Source organism: Nyctibius grandis, chromosome 6 (assembly GCF_013368605.1).
Source record: "Nyctibius grandis isolate bNycGra1 chromosome 6, bNycGra1.pri, whole genome shotgun sequence".
NCBI classification, from domain to species: Eukaryota; Metazoa; Chordata; class Aves; order Nyctibiiformes; family Nyctibiidae; genus Nyctibius; species Nyctibius grandis.
Window position 1 is genome coordinate 80,658,117 of NC_090663.1, and position 23,793 is coordinate 80,681,909.

A 23,793-nucleotide genomic window follows, 5' to 3' on the forward strand; every position below is an offset into this window, starting at 1 on the left:
AAACACAAAGCCCCACACATATACTGCAGTCTCATTTAGTTTCTAGAGTATTTAAAAAAACAACATTCATTCCATCCTGACAGTATGCCAGTTTGTATGTAGAGGAACTGTTCTGCTCTACTGAGTTTGCACTGTATGTTGTATGACTACTAGTAACTCTGCTTGGCACACTATAACTGCCGTGGTTTAATCTTCACCCTATATTCCAAGAAAGAGCTACTGTGTTCATTGTCAAGGTTTACTACTACCATCCAAAAACTACCCTGTCCTAGATATTATCCTTACGGAGTCCAGCCTTGTGGGAATTCTGTACGGCCCAGTAATGCAGCGGGCTTTTAGACAAATTCCATCAGCTTTATCAGGTTTGCAAATCAAGGAAATGTCTTTCAAGGTGAAGAAGCCAAACCTTAAACAGCATCAAACATTCATCCATTACTACAATAATTCTGACTCCTATTCGTTATCCAAGGCCTCATTTTGTTACACACTATATGAACAGAATAAAGAGTTTCTTCCCTACAAAGTTTGCGGTTTTAGAGATAAGAAACAGATTGATAGAGCCTGATATGACTGTCTCCAAATCTGACCATTCTCCTCAAGTGACATTCCCTGCAGGAGACACCCTTTAACTACTAGGGGTGCTGGGCTCTTAATCCTCATCAAATTCTTCAGTGCAAGGAATGGCTCAACCTACTGCATCTCTGAAGCGATTTTTTTCCAGGTCATCATTAAGTACTGTCTCCATTTAGCCTGCACCCTGGGCTAAACAATAACCAGTTGTTCTATCACCCAAGACCCCTTCCCAGCTGAGAAAGGGAATTGGGAAAAGGAGGGAGACTGGTCAGTTGAAATTTAAACAGATTTAATAAAATAAGAAAACCAATATCGATACTAATACAAATGACACAAAGCTATATGCAGCCTATGGAGAGGTGGCAAGTCCCTCCAGAGATAACAACCATTGATGAGAGGGAGAGGAGAGCAGAGCAAATAGCCCACCATCCCCAGCAGCTCTCCGATTTATAGTGAACCTGACATTAATGTTACAGAACACACCTGTGGGCCAGCCTGGGTCAGCTGCCCTGGCTTTCACTGCTAATGGCCTTGATCATCATCCCACAGCTGGCCACAAACTGAAACAAAATGTAACAGAAAATTGATTCTATAAATTTTTATCCCTGCAAAATCAGGACAAGTACTCAATTGCTATTGCGATTAGAGCTTATTAAAGCTTCATCTGAGAAAGAGCAGCTTTTAATGAAGGTTGCACTCATCAGCATTAGCAGCCCTCAATTTTACATTTCTTTCCACTAAGAAATGATCAGAAAGACACCCTTTTCCAGTATTCAGAAGAGTGAGGAAGGACGATCATGTTTTTGCAATAATCGGTTTCTTAGGGACCAAGCCTTTTAACTCCCCAGAGCAATGGAAATTTCACTGATGTTTTTAATGAAAAAGGGATTGGATCCTGTACTAATTCACAACCAAAACATGATTCCCCCTTCCCCTCCAGTCTCCTGAGAATAACATATCAGCGAAATAACATCTTGTCACACATGCACGTCAGCGAAAGCATCTGTAAATTCTCATTCAGGAACTGAATTTGTGGTAATGGCTCATAGCAACACATAAACCAGAAAGAAAACGGCTTGACTGGCCTTTTAAAAGAAAATCCAATTCATAACAAATCTTATTTTAACTTGTTAGCTGAGGAAGATGGACATGACCATTTGAGGGAGGGCAAGGAATGGAACATCTTATTTGTATAATGCCTCCTCACATCATGGCCACGTGTTAAATTCCAAGTATCATGTTGTAGGGCAGTCTAAAGTTCTATTTTACATGGAAGCGAACACAGTTAATTAAAGCAGCGCCTCTTGGCACAGACAGATGTCACTTACTTTTAAATTATGCCCTGCATTTTGGAAGACCTTTCTTTAGCAGTTTAATAAGAAGTCTGTTTAATGATCAGACTTGAACAAATAAACACTAGAACAACCAATTTTAAGTCGTTTCCTCCACCTTCTCATGGCCTTGAAACTCCTCTCTTCTTCCAGTTTCACTGGCCTTATGAATGGTTGTGAGAGGAATCTGGAAGGCTGGAGGTCTTCCTCAAGCTCTGCTGGGAAATAGTCCTGAGCATCCATCACTGGAGCTGAGATTTGAGAGCCATTCCCATATTAGCCACAGCAACTCCATGTATAGTAATTACTGATCTGACCTTTGGTAATTCTGTTGAGCCTATTTACAGCAATACTCCGAGATGTCAAATACTTCAAAAATACAAGCTAGAAAAATTGCATAGCCAGGGTCACACATAAAATCATTTTTAAGTTAATTGCCTGGTACTTCAAATAAACAAAGATTTGGGCTGCTTTTCCAGTAAAGCGCTCTTACTGCCAATTACATCCGAGTTTCCTGGCGTCTGGCAACCATCAGCACACTGTCACAGCTAAATGGCTCCAGAAAACAAGTATCCTTGAAAAAGAACAACTTGCATGATGTGCTTGGGATGGTTATTTAAACAGTGCTTACATAAACAAAGAGATGAAGGGCAGTGAGAAGTGAGGTACTGAACAGTGACTGCCCCTTACCTCAAGCAAGGCATACTCAAGGAACTGGAATAACGTTATATTAGGAGGACTTTGCCAGTTAATTAAACTGATCTAATCAGCATACCTATATTGTTGCAGGTGTACTAGTCTAATTTTTATCACTGTAGGGAATCAAAGACATTATACTGATATGGAATTATACACATGTAATCGTGGTAACGACCACTTCCCCTAAAATAGTATGTGCATGGTATATGCGTCTCTTTGAGCTGCAACCCACAGAGAGAACTGCAAATGCAGGGAGCAGCAAATGAAATACAGGAATTAATACCCAAAACAAGACAGAATTCCTTTCCGTTTACTGGAGGAGTTCTTTTTGTAAAAGGCTGTTCTTCAACAAAATGAGGATTTACTGATGATAGATAGTTATTCTGTAAAAGGAGATATTTTGATGGTTTTCTTTGATGTAAACAGGAGGTGAACAGATTAACTGCCCTAGCTCAGGACTGTATGACTTATGGTCTAGGCAATCCTGCCCCAGCAGGGGGATTGGACTAGATGATCTTTCGAGGTCCCTTCCAATCCCTAACATTTTGTGATTCTGTGATGACTAGACTACAGGTTCGTGTTGCTAACTGAGAAACTCTCTGTTCTGCTCTAGAATGTGTTATCTATATGTAGATATATAAAATTTATTTTATACAATTCCTCTGGAGTGATTTTGGCTCTCCAGTACTAACAAATAGGGGTTTTCTGTTGTTCGGTTTTGTTTTGTTTTTAAGTTTAGTGAGTGAAAGCGGTAACTCAGATTACACCTTGGAAATAAATCAGTTCACCAACTGTGTTATTTTTAGTCATCTCCCCAAATCTGCTACACCGGTTAAATATTTGGTCTCACAACACAGCAGACTAAAGTTCTGCATAGCACTAAACTCCAACCTACTGATTTGAGCTGAAATAAAAGACAGTCAGGGACCAAACTTCCCATTACTTCTAAATAAAAACTGCATGCTGTCTTTTATACTCTTGCAATAATTAAAATATAATCCTATTCTTTGGAGTAGCACTTGGTCCCAAGAAAAGAATTCCTTTCCAGCTAAACAGATTTTTACTTTTGTTTTTAATCTCTGCCAGGCAGGGAAACCAAATACAGGCCTTCCTCAGTTGGTTTCCCCCCCCTTCCCATGAGCTCTTTCACCATCTGTGCATGATCATGGCCCAGCCTTCCTTTCCACCCTTCTAAAAAGCACACAAGGATTCCTCCCAAATATGTCTCATTGTGGGAACACATGGCTGCTAGGGATGGGGCTGGTGAACTTGGATTAAATGTGACATGAAGCCACTCCCCAGGGGCCAACAGGGGCCTGATGTGGAGGGAGAAGTTGAGGAACTATTTTTTCCCTCCACTCAGGGAAGCACCTCTTCCTCAAACTGCCCTTGTCCCTCCCTGAGCTTTGTGTGACAGGGAACACCCTCCCCTCCTGCTCCCAACCACCACAGCTGGCACTGCAGCCTGTACAGGTTGTCTGTGCGCTCCCCATTTCAGTGACTGCCCTGTAGCCTACTAGAGCCGCTCTGCAGAGTTTCTGTTTGTAACTCCATGCACTAACAAATTCACTGATCACTCTTCTGCATGACCCTGCAGAACCATTGAGCCCTTATGTACCATCCCACTCCATGGCTCCTCAGGATGTTCCCTGTCATGTCCTCTGTGGGGATTCAGTGCTTTGAGCTCAAAGGCATTAATGCAAGGGAGATGGTGAACGCTGTGGTCAACACTTGACCCATAGAGATCACACGTTAGTCTGCAGGAAGCTCCGCTGTGACTAGTTTACACCGACAATGTCTTCAAATTGCAAAAGCTTGAAACTCCCCTCTAAGAAAAACTGGCTTTTCAGAAGCCACAGCAAGCACATCCTTGAAGCAGCAGCTCAGTCACATTTGAGCATGGCACTGTCATATAGCAGGGTGTTATAGAGTTTAAACACAAAAAAGATTTAGAAAGAAAAATTCAATAATGAGAGATTTCATTCATTCGTTACCTGGTAGAGTTGGTGCAACTCCTCTACATGTCCTGCCTGAGTTGGTTATAGGAAGCTGATCTGCTTTTCACAGCAGAAGGCCAGTTCATGATGCTGGCCCACTGCAAGATCCCGTTACTTTGATCCACTGCAGAAGGCCTTAGACAAGGAAACTTCTTAACGTCACTGGGCAAGACACATGCTGGGAAGATTTGTTCTAAAGCAAACACTGGCAGGAATAAATCAAAAAGTTCAGAAGGAAATAAAGAGGTTAGGCAGCTTCCATACATGGACACCAGAGTAAGCTTGTTTCTTACTCAATTAGATAATACTACTACTAACTCCACCCAGAGATATTTTATGGGGGCCTAGGAGTGCTTGGAGAGTACAGAAGATATATAAAAGATATAGTTTATAGCTGCTAGTGCCATTTTACATTGTTCAAAAATATTTTTGTGTGACTTCATATCAGTTTCCCAAAGTAATACAGAAAAGGTAATTTCTAGTCCCACTAACTACAGACCCCAACATGTGAAAAGGGAACATGCCGGACGGGTGATATTTCTAAGCTAGAGAGCAAACCATGTTATTCCCCCTGAATGAGGAGCACAGGACAGCAGGCAGATTTTTGAAATGTTGAATCCTCTAAAAAAAATTCCACTCCTCATACTTGAATCTTTCCCAGGATAAACTGAAGTGGAGATAGGGCAGCCCAGAAGAGCATCCCAAATCGTCTGCTTCCATATCCTCCTACCAAGCCATTCCAAACCATCTTGGCTTGATAAAAAACAACCCCAGCTATTTGTGATCCCAGACTGCCTGGCTCAGGGAGGTTTAGTTTTGCCTTTGCTGGAAGACACACAGCTCCCACTCTACCCGGCGTCACCTCATCCTTGTGAGCAGAGCTGAAAATCTCTTGTCACTCCACTACTTTTCTCCTGTATGAGATCCCCTTCTCCACCTCCCTTATTTGGCCTACCTGGGGACCATTGCCTCCTACATTTCCTAGCTCATTTGTTTCAGCATGCCCGGTAGCAGGCAAATTATCAGATGCCTCTTGACAGCCATTGATCATCAGGCTGTAAGTCCTTATGGGACCAGAACTTGCAAGCAGACTGTGCCCTCTAGGCTAGCCCAGCTTAAGGGTCTTGTTGCTATGATTAAGACCTGTACCACATTTCAGGAAATCATGAAAGAGCAGAGAGGCCTAAAAAGCTGGCCTTATAAACATTAAATAAAATGGCATCAGCCCTAAAAAGAAGGAGGAGTGAACCGGGAATGATACTGCGATGCAAGAGAAAAACAAGGCACCTGACTAGGACAGGGCTTCAGCAGGGAGCGAGACGCTGCCTGCTCCTTGGGACAACCCCTTCCCCGAAATCTCTGCCATTTCCCAATTTCCCAGGCATGTCAAATGTAAAAGCTTAGCTCTTCCATCACATCATACTCTACACAAACAGCCTTTGTGTACCCGAGGAGGAGCCTCTGCCCGGGAGAAGCCGAAATCGCCTGCGGCAGTTGTTGAAATCATTCCCTGCGCTGAGAGCCATGGCAGACACACACAGGACCTCCTTCTGTGTTGCAAAAAGGTTTGGGAGATTTGAAGCCGAGCAAGCCACATATGTATATTGTATTTCACATTGCAGAAAGAGGATCCCTTGAGGACAGCGTGCACGTTAATCTTCTATGCATATTAAAGAAATAATTTTAAGTAATCCAGGATAAAATATCTAGCTAGTTTATAAAATTTTTCATTTTGCTGGCCTGTAGAAAAGCAAGTGTTAAATAATCAAAATATGTCTACAGCTTTTTAGAAAACCTCTGCATCACAATATTGAAATATATCATTATGTGCTTTTTAAAAGCCTGATTGGAAAAATTACATCATTTTGGATTTTCTCAACACTTGGTGCGTCAGCTCTCAGCGTCTAAGAGCCCTATAAATAGATGTTTGGACCACCTCAATACAATTCATGTGTGCAGATTTTCCATAATCCACTTAACTCTATTATTCAAATAAAGTGCAACTGGATCTCTTCTTGGGAACAGGGATTATGCAATGCTCAGTACAGGAGGTTCAAGAAAAACAGTATAAAGCCAAACATGAGCTGCAAACACTTGCAGAGCAGCAGAGTTTGTTTATATTTATTGATATGCTGTTTCCATTTCTTTCTCACCTAACAGCCACTAGCTCCTTTTGCCTCTTTTGATCTACAAAACTCTTTCTCTCTCATGTCTTAGTACACCAAGAGCGTGGCCAAGCAGTTAAACATCAATTGCCAACCGATTAATAATGAAAATTTAACTGCAGGATGATGAAAACTTTAATGTAACTAGATCCCTATGCTCCTAGGAACTACTGTTTCAAATTAAAATTATAAACCCCTATACTACCGATGAAATTTGGCAAAAACCACTGAATTCTGGAGTTTATTAGAAACTGAAAATATTTACAGTTTCAGGTCAGAGATGGCTAAATACTACGAGCATAGCTTTCTACACACAGAAGAGTTTTTCTCTCATATTTGTAAAAGGCAACTGCTAATCATATGCTCCCTTAACCTCCTTAAGCACCTTCCAGTTGCGTGCGAGTAGAATACAAATATAAAAATAAAAATATGCAATTCAGCCATGAGAACTCTGAATGAAACCTTTGCAAATATACTGTATAGCACTACTTTAATATGCACACACATACACCTATATGTATCTAAAACACATTTGAGGATGAATTTCATTATCTGTGTCTTTCTTTTCCTTATATACTGAATATATCAATTATTCACCTAGCGTGAACCACTTGGGTAAACAGCTCTATGAAAGATCTGAGTATATAATTTGATACAATATATATATTAGCGGAGAAGAAAGCTCCAGGATAAAATGCATTTAGATGGACTCTTCATAAAAATGAAGTTAGGGCTTCTGGTCAGTTCAACACTCAAATGCTGTTTCTAAAGATCCGAATTTCATCTCGTGCTTAAGATTAATTTAGAACCTCAGTAGCCTACCCCACATCTCTGAGGAACTCCCAGCTATGGAGACCCATAAGCTGTAAGCAAGTCTAAAAAGGGCTGTTTTTAGCAGAATGCAGTGTAGGTTATGGCATTATGTGTTATGGGGATGCAGACATCAAAGGAAGCCAAAAAAATCTGGAGAACACAAGGGGGGTAGAAAATATCAGATACTGTTAAATACCTACTGACAATTATAGCCTACTGACAATTATATACCTACTGACAATTATAGACAAACTTGATAGCCTTTTATGAGGACATAACCCGGTGGATAGATGATGGTAAAGCTGTGGATGTGGTCTATCTTGATTTCAGTAAAGCGTTTGACACGGTCTCCCACAGCATCCTCGCAGCTAAACTGAGGAAGTGTGGTCTGGATGATCGGGTAGTGAGGTGGATTGTGAACTGGCTGAAGGAAAGAAGCCAGAGAGCGGTGGTCAATGGGACAGAGTCCAGTTGGAGGTCTGTGTCTAGCGGAGTCCCGCGAGGGTTGGTACTGGGACCAGTTCTATTCAATATATTCATTAATGACTTGGATGAGGGATTAGAGTGCGCTGTCAGCAAGTTCGCTGATGACACAAAACTGGGAGGAGTGGCTGACACACCGGAAGGCTGCGCAGCCATTCAGAGAGACCTGGACAGGCTGGAGAGTTGGGCGGGGAGAAATTTAATGAAATATAACAAGGGCAAGTGTAGAGTCCTGCATCTGGGCAAGAACAACCCCATGTACCAGTACAAGTTGGGGGCAGACCTGTTGGAGAGCAGCGTAGGGGAAAGGGACCTGGGGGTCCTAGTGGACAACAGGATGACCATGAGCCAGCAATGTGCCCCTGTGGCCAAGAAGGCCAATGGCATCCTGGGGTGTATTAGAAGGGGTGTGGTTAGCAGGTCAAGAGGGGTTCTCCTCCCTCTCTACTCTGCCCTGGTGAGGCCGCATCTGGAATATTGTGTCCAGTTCTGGGCCCCTCAGTTCAAGAAGGACAGGGAACGGCTAGAGAGAGTCCAGCGCAGAGCCACGAAGATGATTAAGGGGGTGGAACATCTCCCTTCTGAGGAGAGGCTGAGGGAGCTGGGTCTCTTTAGCTTAGAGAAGAGGAGACTGAGGGGTGACCTCATTAATGTTTATAAATATGTAAAGGACAAGTGTCATGAGGATGGAGCCAGGCTCTTCTCAGTGACATCCCTTGACAGGACAAGGGGCAACGGGTGCAAGCTGGAACACAGGAGGTTCCGCATAAATATGAGTAAAAACTTCTTTACGGTGAGGGTGACCGAACACTGGAACAGGCTGCCCAGAGAGGTTGTGGAGTCTCCTTCTCTGGAGACATTCAAAACCCGCCTGGACGCGTTCCTGTGTGATATGGTCTAGGGAATCCTGCTCCGGCAGGGGGATTGGACTAGATGATCTTTCGAGGTCCCTTCCAATCCCTAACATTCTGTGATTCTGTGATTCTGTAATTATGATGGGGTATCATGCCAAAAAGTTGGCACCACAGGGGAGACATTGTAGGAACTGTCTTTCCTTTTCATTAACTCAAGCCCTCTGGAATTAGGCACTGTGAAATGCACAGGTAGAGGGGAAGGGCCTTCCCAGGAGGAAAGAGCAACTCGGTCAGGGAACAGAGGCAGAGAATTGTGCTGAGGCTCAGGACAAGTCAAGTGGGGGACTGCCAGTGGTCACAGGAGTTTGAGGCAGTTGATGGCTCTTCTCCGAGCTGCCTTCTGCAGTGGGGAGATACCGCAAGGAAAATAAGTCCAGAAGAAAAAACATCCACTTAAAATAGTAAATAAGTAGCAGCAAAGGTTTTAACAGTAAAATAACCACTTGCTTTCTGTCTGCCTTTCCACTGAATCACAACTCAGAAAACACTCTTTAGCCCTCCCTAATTCTTAGCTTTTGCCACAGGACTGTCTGCCACCAGCACCAGCAATCACGAGTAAGTGCTTAACCCGAGTACAGCCAGTCATTAGCATTTTAATGAGAAAGTTCCTAAAAGCAAGAATCCCTTTAGTATCACCATTTCCATTCTTTTTCCATTTCACTTTAAGTGTGATTCAGAATTCCAGTTTCAGAAAAAATATCTCCATAGTTACACACCTCTTTTTTTGCAACAAAGTGCCAGTTCTCTGTGGCTCTGTTTTCAAATTTTAAGTGCTAAAACATAATAAAAATGCCTTTGCCTCAATCATCACGATAGATTTGTTTTCAGTTTAGCCAACAGCTAAAACACGCAACAACATTTTCCTCTCTGCAAGGATAACTGAAAGAGCTCAAAGGAAATAATCTAAAAATCCAACTCGTGACATAAAAGACAACTTTGTGTAGAGATACATCCATTCTATAATACCAAAAGGGAGGATTCAGCCTGAACTGATGTGAAAACGAGCGACATTCCAGAGGGTATATATTTGAAAATAGGAGATATATGGCCCATATAAATATACAGAGGTAGAATATACTAATACAATCTCTTAGCATAAAATGTAATGCTCAAACTATTTCAAGTTTAACTCTTACCTTTGCAATGTACAGAAACTAAGAGCAAGATATTAATTAAAAATTAATTATGTTATATATTCTTTCATTTAACACAAGTATGCCAATGTCACACAAGAAATCCCTACCCTTCTTTACAAGACAACAAAAGACATTAAGCAAGAATTTACAGAACACAAGTCCAAATACCTTATACAGACAGTGCATGTTCAAAACATAAGCATATCCAAGGTATCGAACCTTTCTCCAACTAGACTCAACATGTACCCACCTGCCCAGTGCTCTTCATTGTAATGAAAAAAAGAACTGCACATCTGCTCTGCTAAATGAGATCAGAGAAGTCAGTTGGACTGGATGAAGCTATCCATACAGACAGTATCATCAGTCAGAAACGCACGGCTGGGGTTAGAGGTAAGCCCGCAAGCAATTTTTGTTTGTTATTTAACCCCTGTTTCTAGAAATGGGAAATTTTATCTACCTTGTGACTGTCTCACATTCTGATGTCCGCTGTTACACTCTGAAGTCATAATCACATCTAAATATTTGCTTTATAAACTATGGAGAAATGTCAGTTGCACCTGGACTTCTTCCACTGACTCATGGACTTTTAAATAAAGCCAGCAAGTCCTATAAGAACATAAATTCACTTGACATGTGCGAGTTCAATAACTGATTCCTTTCAGGACCTGTGATAATCTCAGCATCTGTTTGAAGCACTAGTAGCACCAAGTCTAGAGCCCTCCGCCATGCCTCTGTCTTGGCTGTTACATTATCATAAACCTTTAAACCTTCTCCGTGATCAGCAAAGGGACCAGCACAACCCCTGAGCAGATCACCTCTTCTAAACTCTTTCAATATATATGCTGAGGGAGAGCCACACTCAGCTGCTTTTTTGAGGTGATGATCAATCGAGGTACACGCTTCCAACTCCGATGCAGCTTGTGCAGTGTTACACATAACCACAGAGAGATACTGCTTCCAGCCGCTTGCTAATGCTTGGAGCACAACTGATTTACACTCTGTCACAGATGCTGCCAGCCAAGGATTGTGAAACTCTTTCACAGCGTTTTTATTTGCTGCCTGTAAAGGCTGTTCTGCCAGCATCTGAATGTGACTAAGGCACAAGAGCTCCACTGCACCACCACCAAGAAAAACCTTCTTGTCATTTAAAGCATGATGGAGTCGATACACTAAAGTCCAGAACTGGTCTTCAATGAGCTGCATCTTTGAAGATACAGTAGTGGTAAGCACGGCCGTGAGCAGGGGAATTCCTCGCACTTTTATCCAGACTGGCACAAGCTCCCCCAGATCCATCGCACGCCCATCGCAGGCCTTCCACAGCTCCACCTGGGCCCCGCTCCCGACACAAGCAGCATTCAGCTGGGTAAGGTATGTCACTGGCTGGGCGCTGGTGACCTCCCCAAAGGCACACAGCACATCCCGAGTCACAGAACCAATTACCAATATACTGTTTGCTATGCATCTTTCCATTAAGTTTTCGCACACATTTCCTTTGACCAAAACCAAGTTTACTTCAAAGCTTATCAGAATATCTAACATACTGCTTAGCCATAAGTCTCCTGCTCTGCCTTCCTGTAGGCTAGGATACTGCAATATGGTCCTTACATTAGAGGGTCTATTAAAACCTAAGTGACGATATTGTTCGGTTAGGTCACCATCCATTAGCAGAATCCGAAGGGGTTTGTCTTCAAAGTATTTGATAACTGTGGCTTGTTCTGGTGATACTAACGTGACAAAGCCTGGGGAGACACAAGAATAGCTTTCAGGCAGGCCCAGGAAACAGCACGTCACAATTTCTGCAACATTAAACTGGGAAGAGCCACTGCATTCTGCTCTCTCTTGTTGATATGCAACAATGCTTTGTAGCAGTTTCATGCTAGTCTGATTTCCATGGCTCAGAGCCATTGCCACGTGTCCTAAACCGTACCACCCACATGGATCTGCTGGTTGTCCTGAAAGGTATCCCTGAAAATTACCTTGCTGACTTGAAAAATGGCTTTTTCCTAGGGGGCTGAAGTATCTGCTATGGGTTAACTTTCGTTTGTTACAGCTGGATGTAGTAACACCACTTCCAGAAATCACAGATGTACTTTTGTCACCTGCTGGTTTGACAAGAGACGCTATTGAACCAAAGCTGGCCAAAGGTGGAACCAGACACTTGTTAAAATTACAATCGCCTTGATGGGAACAAGAATTTCTTGGAATTACTTCTTCGGGTGCAGAAATATCTTTCTGAAAATACAGGAAAATCTGAGGATTTAGAAGACTCTCACATCCGATTTGGCAAGTTTTGCCTTTAAAAGCATTTGGTCTAACACTGCTAGAACACAGCTCTTTATTTACATCATGTATTGATATTTGAAGACACTGGACTCTCTCACAGCAAGAGTTCAACCCCTCAGACATCACAGATACTATTGCTGAAACAGGAACATTCTGCTGGACGCACTCCAGCACAGCATTGCTCCATGCACCAACGAGAAACAACAGGGTACTCATCCCAGTCTTAAACTCCTTGTTTTGTGCCTGAATGGTTTCATTAAGAAGCTGTCCGGCAGCACTAGTTAAATCTAAACTTTCAATCAGTCTAACAGCAGAACAAATCAATGTGCTTTGGTTGGTGCTTTCATCCACAATGAATTTACATGATTTCACTGGGCCCAATAATGATCTTCCAGCAAATGCTAAGGATGAGAGTTGCTGAAGTCCAATATGTCGTCTTGCATTCACATCCCTGAAAGCCATGGGCAGCAGGCAGCATCTGTGAACAGAACACAAACTTATTGCCCCATCCTCACAGCACTCCAGAGCATCTAGCACCAAAAAATTAAATTAACAGTCTAACATTGAACACAGCTCTCCTGTGAGGCTCTCTGTATAAAACAGTTCTTCATCCTGTGCTATTATTATGAGATATAGATGTACACAGTTGCTGAAATGGTGGATTGCTAAAATACCATGGAATGTGTTCTTGCTGGCAGATAGTACAGTGCTGTTAATTCCAGTGGTTTCTTGGACATGAAGCAGCAGAGATTCTATACAACTACCATTTCTCTCCCGACTGGCTATCTGGAATTTCAGTTATTTGCCTTCCTCAAAGAAAAAGTTCCCTAGAGCAGAACAGACAATTATGTGCAAAACCAAAGTGCTCTGTGCAGATCCATCTTGGTACCAACAGTTATGTCACTAACTTTAACCTTCAAATCTGGAAAAACATAATGAAACTTATTTTAAAACTTATTTTATTCCAATTCTACTTATTCCATTTAGCATACATCAACACTTCATTAAATGCGCATGAAAAGGAATGCTGCTTCTTTACACCTCAAAAAGCAAACTGCCAAGACTTCAAAGTTTTGCTCTACTACTCAGTTTTAACATGCCAAAATTAAGTCTTCTTTCCCTCGAAATCCCTTCCAAACCACACTCCTGTGGCAGACCACATGGATTAAACTAAAGCTTCCTCTTTTTCTTTTTTAAATGAAAAAGTATACACTCCAAGCATTAAGAAGCCTTACCATACACCTTTTATGCTCAGGTTCAAATAATCTATTTTATCTCCATAAAGGTCCCTTTGCATAGCTATTCCAAATCCAAAAAAAACTCTTCTTCTGCCCCAGTCAATGGAAGTCCATCTGAATATTAACTCAGATGAAGACAAAGTGTGAATTTAAAAAGCAAAGTAGGCAGCCAGAAATAATCTTTATATACTGACAGACCTAAAGTTCTAGTCTAGCACAAATTAACAACAGAATTTCCCTTCAATTACTAAATACAGAATCACAGAATCACAGAATGTTAGGGATTGGAAGGGACCTCGAAAGATCATCTAGTCCAATCCCCCTGCTGGAGCAGGATTCCCTAGACCATATCACACAGGAACGCGTCCAGGCGGGTTTTGAATGTCTCCAGAGAAGGAGACTCCACAACCTGTTCCAGTGTTCAGTCACCCTCACTGTAAAGAAGTTTTTCCTCATATTTATGCGGAACCTCCTGTGTTCCAGCTTGCACCCATTGCCCCTTGTCCTGTCAAGGGATGTCACTGAGAAGAGCCTGGCTCCATCCTCATGACACTTGTCCTTTACATATTTATAAACATTAATGAGGTCACCCCTCAGTCTCCTCTTCTCCAAGCTAAAGAGACCCTGCTCCCTCAGCCTTCAGTACATCTTGAAGTACCAAAAGAATCATTAACCAAGAAATTATTTTTGTCTATAGCTATCCATAATCAACAATTTAAGAAAAGGACTTTTAGATAAACAAGTACTTTTGACTTTAAAACTGCACTGGGAGTGTGTATCTGAAAACCTCTATCCAACCTCCTCAAGGGTTTTTCTAGAAATTTTTGTGGCACTCCCCTGTGATAATGGCCTAGCCATGCTATCTATCCATATCAGTACTTCCAGTAGTAACAGTAAAAAAGCCTCCTTTTTCTTAACTGGGATCCTTAGGTTGATATCACAGGTAGTTTGTTTTGAAACAAACAAACAAATAAATTGAAGTGATTAAATAATAATCAGTGGATCATGGAATCCAATATGAAACATTTCCCCCACTCCCCCAAAAACTCGTTCTATCTGATTTCTCTCAAGGATTTACTAAAACAGTAATTTTGGGGAAGGGGGAGGGTTGGTTTTTTGGGGGTTTTGTTTCATTTTTTTGGGTTCAGATCACTTTCTGAATTCAAGCAGTTGTCAACCAGTAATGGTCACTTCTCAACACGCTCTTGTTTTGATAGAAAGAACAAATAACTCACTTTGTCTTACAGCACCTCAACCATGGAGACTAAACTAATTTAAAATTTTACTTACTTAAAATTTTAGATTGGTTTTCCAAATTAAAGTATTTCTATGCAACATTGGCAAAAGAAAGTCTTGCATGCATGTGCAGAGATTCTCTTTGGCCAGCACTGGCGCACAGTGATGAGAAACAGGTAGAAAATGCTCTGCTTGCAACTAAACCACCAAGTGTTCGGGTAACTGTCACGACTTGCCTGGTCTACCTAAGAGCGAGCACTGTTATCACTAATGTAGGAAAAGAGCTTCCTAGATTAGTGCAGCCGAACCCAAACACCCATGGCGAACCAGCCCCGCGTCCCTCGCAGCCTGGAAGCAGAAAGCGGGCAGCACACAGCGGGGAGGCCGAGGGCACCGCGGCAGGAGCCCAGGCCGCTCAGCAGGCGCCGCGCAGCTGCCCCCTCAGGCCTGGTGGCGGCCCGGCCACTTCCTCCGGGCTGGAAGGCCGGCCCGGGCCTCTCGCCGGCCGGTACTGGTTTCTCACCGATTCGGCTATCTTCCTCCGCTCCCCGCGGCTGGGCTGAGGGGGGCCGACCTGAGGCGGGCCGAGCTGAGGGGGACCGCCGTGAGAGGGCCGAGCTGAGGGGGGCCGACGTGAGGGGGGGCCGACGTGAGGGGCGGGGGGCAACGGCCCCGCCGCGCGCCACCAACCGTCGCCGCACGCGCCGTTGCCAGGACACCGCCGCCTGTTTGTACACCCAGAGGGCGGAGCGGCCCCCGCGCTCTCGCTGACATCACGAGCCCGCCGGGTGCCATTGGCCCGGGCTAGGGAGAGGGGCGGGCTCTCTAGTACGTCCGGCTCGCTCATTGGACGGCCCGTGCTGGCTGCGCGCGGCGGCGGGTGCGCTCGGCTCCCCGAGGCGGGCCGGGCAGGTAGGAGCGGCGGGGCCGAGCGGGCTCACCCGGAGCGGCGTCCCTGCGGCCACGGCCAGATGGTGAGCGTCCCTCCCCTCGCCGCGGGCCCCCCTTCCCCTCGCCGCCTCCCGCGGAACGGCTGGTGCAAGCTCCCGCCTGTGCCCGAGGCCGGGGATCGGCGGGGGCCTCCGGGGCCCTGGGAAAGCCTCCGGGGCGGGCAGCCGCTGGGCTCGAAGGGCTCTGGGGAGCTGGCTTAGGGACCGCGCGGCCTGCCAAGGCCGTCTCTGCTGCTTGGTTTGCTCGCACAACGCGGAAGTCAACATCCCGGCCAAAAAGGGCAAGGAGACACCACCACACCCCCCCCCCCCCCAACCTTGGCACTATGAAAAACACCCGTGATAAAACACCAAAAATCACAAAATATGTCACCTGCTCTCAGGGCGTGGGAATGCCAGGGAGGAAGATCCGGCTGGTTGATCTCAGCACAGCTTACCGACCTCCTCCGCTTCATTCGGTCCCCTGTAGCGTGTGGCACGTGTAAATGGCATCAGCCAGGGGAGGAGAAGATGAGACCTGAAATGGATTTGCCCAAATCAGTTTGGAAATAAATGGCACAGGAAGCAACGCACACGCTGCTCCTCAGGATCATCAGCGTTTTCACTTGACTTGTAGGCGTGTACACAGGACGCAAGAAAAAAGGTTCAGGCAGTGTTAGCATTTTTTTCTTTGTAGTCAGGAAAAGGTCTCATATAGGTTTCTCCCAGAGCAAAAATATAAGTAGTAAAAATCTGATGCCTATGTTAATAGCAGGGAAAAGTCAGAGCTGTGTGCCAGACAAATTGGTTTGCAATCCAACCTGGGAAGGAAAAATCATGTTAAAAAATTAAATTTCATTTCCAAATACAACAAAATAGAATCTTCTGTGTTACACATTGGGTATTCAAAAGAGAGATCCCAGCCAAAAAACGGTGACAATTCAGCAGAGGTAAGAGATTGCTCAGCAGTACCTAGAAAACAAATTCCTTTCTTGGTATTTGTTTTATAAATCCAACCAGTTGAAGTCAGAGGTGGGAGGGACCGCCCTTCCTTCCGTGAATCTGTGCAGATTCAAGACTGAGGGACTAAAATCTGTCTGCTGCTGATCTAGAAGAAAATGCATGCTCGAGGAAAACATCTTTCCTGCTCAATAGGCAGGTGGTGGCTGGGAAACGCTCTGTACCTCACTAGCTTACACCAGAAGCAGGAAAGGTCTCAGAAGTGTCTTGGATAATAATGCACCAGCTCAGCACAAGCAGATTAGTTCTCCTTATGGGACAGCTGTGTTGATCTCACTGCTACCCCAGCATGTTGTTACCTAGCACCACAGCTAGCTGGTGGCCAGGCAGGCTAAAGCTGCACAGCTCCCTTTAAACTGCTCCAACAGAGCAGGTGCTCTCAGACATCCCATTTCAGTGCTGACTTTGAGGACTGGCTGAATCTGAGTCCCACTTACAGTCAAGACCCTATACAACCAGCCTTTTTAGCTGTCAGGATGATTTACTTGTGTTTTCCAGGTGAAACCGCTCCTGACACATCAAAGCAACAGGCAGGAGGTGCAGAGGGACTCAGCTCACGTCAGCGGAGTGTTCATTTTCAGACTGCCCGCCTGTTTTTCTGGCATTACTCCTTTAATGGATGATCTTTCTGTTTAAAACAGAAAAACATGAAGCCCAAATGCTTATTCCCCAGTAACAAAGTCTTCAGCTTGTTTTCTTTCTAGAATAACTGAAGAAAATGAGCATAGAGACCTACTGTCTACCACTTGCATCAAAGGATGTCTCTCACTTCTCCTACAGCTTCACTGTTGTTATTAAATTCAGTTGTGTTTAGAATTTTCCCCAGAGTGGGCTATTTCTTATCTTTTCTCTCCTTTGCTTTCTGAAGGCATCCAACTATAGGAAACCTGGCTTAAGTACAGTCCAGCGGAAGAAAAGTGGCTTGAAACCTGAACTTACGGAAGAGCAAAAGCAGGAGATCAGAGAAGCTTTTGATTTGTTTGATACTGATGGATCTGGAAGCATCGACATAAAAGAACTGAAGGTTTTCACACTTTTTTTTCTTGGATGGAAATAAGAAAAGATTTTTCTTTGGTCTCAAAATTGTAGCTGCTTTTTCTGTTTGTCCAGCCCTATTTTAAAATAGTTTTGGAGTATGAACAGCAGCAATGGCTTGCTGTCATGACTGAATTTGGGGTGTACTACATGGTTAACTTGAGAAAGCTCTGTATGTAATACTTCAGGCAGGCTTCTCTAATGCATGGATAGTAGGTCAGATGGCTTTGAATATCTGAGGATTAGAGGAAGTGAACAGTTCCTCTGTTTAGGTACACACAGTACACATTTCAGTTTTCATGACTGGCTAAGATCCTTCTTTCTGGGATGAATGTCAGAATATAAAATTTTTTTTCATCTCAGAACTAAACACAGATTTTGCACACATTCAGGAAAGACACAATCATATTTTCATATATGTAATCCAAAAATTACCTTTTTTAATTTAAAAATTTAATTTTTAATTTTTGGGTTTTGGTTTAATTTAAATTTTGGATTTTAATTTAAAAAAGAACAAAACAGATCTGAGTTCAGTAGCAATTCGGGTAGTGCGTGTCTGCACGTGTGCACATGCATACACACAGTAGTACAAAGGGGAAGATTATTCTCAGTTCTCTCCTTATGCTTTTATGTGTCTGATCTTTTTTTAAGTGTGAACCTTTTATCTTAATTATCTCCTTAACCTTGATTTCTCACATACACACACTCTGCCTCAATTTCTGCGTATGTAACCTAGAAGCATGAGTTACCTAAGCCTTATGGCTTATCTCAGCATTTATTTGGAAGTACTTATGCTTAGTTAAGGAGAGCAGAGATGATACATAGTAAAATATAGTTCTTAAAATGGACTGAAACATTTTAGCATCAACCATTTAATGCGATGTTTTTCTTTTTCAAATTTAATTCAAAATAATGGATATTTTAAAATAGAAAGTGTTCCCCTCAGAAAGACAAAATGGAACATTTGCAGTTGCGATAGGACAAGAAACTGGTCAGAAAAGACACTTCAGTTAAATGTTAAGTTCCTGGTGAGTTGGCACTTTCCAGTAGAAGTGTGTTTAGTGAGAAAATTTCTGCCTAATATTAACTATTAATTTCCGTTAGAACATAGAGGAAGAACAATTGTTCACAGTTCAAATCTTCCTCTAGTTACACGTTCTTGAAACCTCAGTCTCTGAATTAAATACGCTGTAATCATCTGACACACCAGGATTGTGAAGTTACTAATAAACACCCAAGTAGCAAAGTCACTGTTCTAGGCTGGTGAAATGCCAGAGCCTGGTTTTAAATGATGTTAATATGAAGCATTTGTACAACAATCTACACGACTGGTTTTGCAGTAATACTTTGCTTGTGCTCTGTAAGGCTCAGAAGGTTTGCTTTGCTTTTCCTCAGCTAGCACAGCAGTCAGCCTTTGCTTTGCTGACGCTGAGACACTTAGGGAGTATTGCCAGTTCCCACCCCTCCCACTCACCCCTCCCCACCACCTAGCCAGAAGTGCCAAGAGGTACACATATGAATTTCTTCTATCTCTGTGTCCTGCATTGTGTAAGTTAACCGCATGCAACTCCGCACCCATCAAAATCAATGGGTATCCTGTTCTCAGTTTCAAATGGAGCAAGGTCACATCCCTGGTCTCCAGCCTCCCTTGAAGTCCCATTTTGATAATGCAGTCCCTTTAGGAATGATGTAGATTGGAACCTTTACCTAATTCAGACACAAAGTTTCTCTTCATTTCAGAAATATATCCATGTTCCACATGGATCTAAAGAGAGAATATGTCTGAGTCTTAATGTCAAACTTACGCTGTTACTGTTTGGATAGATGAAACAAGCTGGTAACAGATACCAAGATGTTTTCATTGCAGTGAGTTATTATTACAGTTTTGGATGAGGAACTTAAGCTTTAGTGCAGCTGTCAACACTATAATTCTGTTGGCCTCCTAACAATTGCTTTTTGGTGCAGGTTGCGATGCGTGCTTTAGGCTTTGAGCCAAAGAAGGAAGAAATTAAGAAAATGATAGCAGATATTGACAAAGAAGGAAGTGGCACCATTGACTTTGAAGACTTTTTGGCTATGATGACGCAAAAAATGGTAGGAATTCTTAACAGAGATTCTCGTGACAGCATTAAAAAATACTGAAAAAGAATAACTCTGTGGCAGGTGTTTTCTAATTAATGTATGGTTTACTCTTGGTTTAGAGTGAAAAGGATTCAAAAGAGGAAATCTTGAAGGCTTTCAGATTATTTGATGATGATGGAACAGGAAAAATTTCATTCAAAAACTTGAAAAGGGTTGCCAAGGAGCTGGGAGAAAATTTAACAGATGAAGAACTTCAGGTAAATTCTGATTTGCCAGAGCTTTTCTAACAGGCACAGACCAATCCTGTAGCTCCGAAGGATTGGGTGGAAATTTATGCCTATACAAAAAGGGCTGAGAGGTCAGAAATACAAAGAACAATCAAATACACAGTTACGTTTTCACATGAAGTGCTTCTGCTTTGTTGTTGTTTTAATGAATGGAAGATCTTGTGTTTAGAGTCCAGTGCCTGACCAAACGTATAATATGTTTTGTAGGAAATGATTGATGAAGCTGATCGAGATGGAGATGGAGAAGTAAGTGAGCAAGAATTTTTGAGAATCATGAAGAAAACTAGCTTATACTGATATTTGTTGCCTTGCAATACAGCTGCTCCAAAAAATAACCTGGAAAAGACTTAAAAACTGGGCTTGTGTCACCTGCATATTTTCTGCCATATAGAGAAAGTCTGAAAGGTCAGATTTTTGATTCATTCTTCTTTTTCAGCAAAGTTAATTGGGGAAGGGGGGCTTCAGTACCCAGAACTGTTAAAATGATATTGCAGAAGTGAAAAGGAAGGATGAACGGAACCTGCAAGGCAGGGTCCCTTCCCCCTGCCCTCGACAATTTCACCAATTGTCATTTTGGATAAAGAACGCTGTGTTTCAACTATTTAACTAAAAGACATTTCACTTGAGATGTGAAGATTCCCACTGCTGCTGGGAAAGGCCACTTTTGAGTTTCCTAAGGCTACAGAATGAAAGTACAATCACAGTATTTTTATTCCTTTTAAGGCTTTCAGGTTATCTTTTGGTATTTGTCTCCTTTTGTTTATTTCCATGAAAGACTCCAAAACCAATTGCCTATCTGTCTTTATTTCTGTATGAAACACTGTTTTCCCATGACAAGTTGTTGTTGGACCTCATGGGAAGCAAATGTAGATAACCAGATTTGGTTCTTCATTTGGAGCTGCGTGCCACTGGTAGATGTTATTCTGTTTATCTGATCATGTGAAACCTAGTTTACTTGAATGTAACCTGCTTGGATTATCAACGATTATTGTACAACCAGTCAACGTCTTGTGCCATTGTTCTTACTCCCAAGCCATTACAGAGCTGCTGTTATGACAGGTTTTTAGGTACCTAAGAAGTTTAGTTCTATGGTGTACCAAGGTCAATTTTGTCTTTGGCTGTTTACAGTCAAGTTGCAAGGAGGACTTGCATCTGAAGTGAAAAAATAGCTCACCTTGGACATCTGTGGAACACTGAATCTATTTAGATGCATGCAGTCCAAATTCATTTCAGACATCACAGGTTTGGGTTGTTTTTTTTTAGGAGTACCTTAATTTTCTTGAATATTTCTCGCATATACTGTCAATCTAGGACTTACTGGAGAGCCACATTTCCTTCTGTATTATGGTGACAGAGCAGTGGCACACAACATGACATCCAATTATGTGGTTCTGCAAGAGGGTTTATCCTTGGGTCCTAATTAGACAATCAGCTTCAAAACTGCAGGGAAATGGTATAATCCTAAATCACATCTCCCTCTAATAGGGCACCTGAAGGAGAGTGTGTTACTGCTTACAGTGAAGTGGCAAGTAGGTAGCAAAATGCCAGAAGGGTTCAATGGGAAGAGGAGGGAAAGTTCACCAGTATCTCTTAAGATCCCTCTTTTCTTCAGACAGCTTCTGCTGCTAGACAGCACTAACACAGTTTGTAGAAGAAAGGAAGAGCCAGCTCCTGGGTTAGCTCCTCACAACAGCTGCCGCAGCCCTCATGAGCTGTAAGGGCCCCGCAGGGGCAGAATTAATTTCAGGAGAGGAAAGGGGAAGTGTTCATTTACCTATCTTCTTCTCAGCCTGCAAATGCAGACCTGGCACATTCCACCCCAGTCCTCCCAGCTTTGTACTCTGAACAACTCTAAATAGACCCTCTCTAATCTGTACAGAAGTAGGCTTAAACCTGTGGGAGAGCAGGGATTGTGTAGGACCCTGGAAAACTCAAGAGACCTGTGAAGTCCATTATTAACATACTCAGTGGCAGTAGATGTAACCTATAGTACTGTAAGCATTTTAAGATGTCTATTAACTTTGTATAAGTGTGAAATAAAACTGTTTTGCAAGTTAAGGACTTTGTGTGCTCTATAACTTGGTGTGCTTACTACAAAAACTAAATTTTCAAAAATAATTTTGAAGTGTTAAATGGTTCACCAACTACATTTTCACTTTCGTTTATCTTTTCTTTCTAAGAGAGAAATTCTTAGGTGCAGTAGTCTATCACATAATTCCTCTCCCTCTTCCACTATGCTGATTAAAAGTTTCTAGTACTAACCACTTATATTCAGAAAGGGAAATTTGAAGTTCTAGTTGATTATGGGGAATCCCAGAGCCTATTAAGAGTGACTGTACTTCTTTTAATGCTGCCACAGGAAGAGACTGATGACTGTTGTTTACCTATGATGCATGCCACTTCTCTCTTCCTGTTCTAATCCCATTACCTGACTTCTGAAGGTAGGAAAAAGACACACAATCATACCTACCATATACACTACAATGATGAAATGCTATTTCTGGCTTACCCATTAATCTCAAGGCTGGAATGTTGAGCAGTGGCTGAATTAGCACAAAACTTGCAAGTGTTAACGTAACAGAACAAGTGTCTCATGCTGCTTTAGTTCATGTCATAGTGAGGGATATCTCGTCCCCTCTTCAGCCACATGCACCGAGTATGATGACTAACACAGCAATATCGACAGCAGCCCACAGCAGCGCTGTGGTTCCACGTGAATTATTTTCGGTGCCCTTGTGATGCCTTTCTTTGTGTCCCTTCTAGCATGTTATCTTTTACGTTTCTATAGATGGTTGGAGGAAAAGGAGCCTGACTGAAGCCAACGGCAGAACTCAAAGTTAGGTTTGTGTGAGGAATGGGTGCTGAACCTCCGTTCAGGGATTTCATCCTTTTACTGTGCTGGAGAAAGTGACTCAGATCTATGAACTGGGAATATACCCAGCAGACATTTTTCCTGGGCTCTCTTCTAGTGCCTACTCAAGTAGCTTACCCTAAATGGAGGTGTTTCCCTAGAGGAGATGGGTCACTTGCACCCCTCTCCTCCTCCTCCCATTCACTCTATTCTCAAAAATAAGAGCTGGGGCACTTCCAGGAGACTTGGATTAACCTCCTTTGCACTAAAGTACCAAAAAGGAGGCAAAGCAGTGATTTGGGTTGCCTTGCATGAAAGCACCCATCCCTCAAGGCATCTGAATCCAAGTGGTCATCAGTGCGAGCGCGTACCAACAGGCACCTGGTGCAGAAGGGAAGGCTGCAGTCCCCACCCCTGCTTAATGTTCCCTACAGACAGACCTGGGCAGCACCAGGGGCACGGGGAGGCAGATGGCTGTGCACCTCATCCTTTGCATCCCTTTCCTCTTCACACTGACAGGGAGGCTGGGTTCTTACCTGGCATTTGCAAATTCCCCTCAGATGGCTCCGATTGAGACGCTGCAATATGTGCATCCAGCTGAGACCCTTCCTTTTGTGACACCAGCGAAGCCCGGTTTTCAGTTTGAGTGTTCGTGCTAGTCAGACACTGTACAAAAAGGAAAGTGGAACTGCAGTTTGTATTTGGCAAGCACCTAAATATC

General features: G+C 43.0%; 2 protein-coding genes across 2 annotated transcripts; one reads left to right on the forward strand and one right to left on the reverse strand.

Moving 5' to 3' along the window:
• Positions 1–10,717: 10,717 nt before the first annotated feature.
• On the reverse strand, positions 10,718–15,525 carry BBS12 (Bardet-Biedl syndrome 12). Its single transcript, XM_068404048.1, has 2 exons — positions 15,392–15,525; positions 10,718–12,872 (listed from the first exon to the last, which is right to left on the reverse strand). The coding sequence occupies exon 2, from the start codon at positions 12,854–12,856 to the stop codon at positions 10,718–10,720; it is 2,139 nt and encodes a 712-aa protein (XP_068260149.1). The 5' UTR covers positions 12,857–12,872; positions 15,392–15,525.
• Positions 15,526–15,753: 228 nt separating this feature from the next.
• Positions 15,754–22,279, forward strand: LOC137664788 (uncharacterized). The gene is made up of 5 exons (XM_068403263.1): positions 15,754–15,842; positions 17,686–17,841; positions 19,818–19,946; positions 20,054–20,191; positions 20,429–22,279. The coding sequence occupies exons 1-5, from the start codon at positions 15,840–15,842 to the stop codon at positions 20,516–20,518; spliced, it is 516 nt and encodes a 171-aa protein (XP_068259364.1). The 5' UTR covers positions 15,754–15,839; the 3' UTR covers positions 20,519–22,279.
• Positions 22,280–23,793: the final 1,514 nt, after the last annotated feature.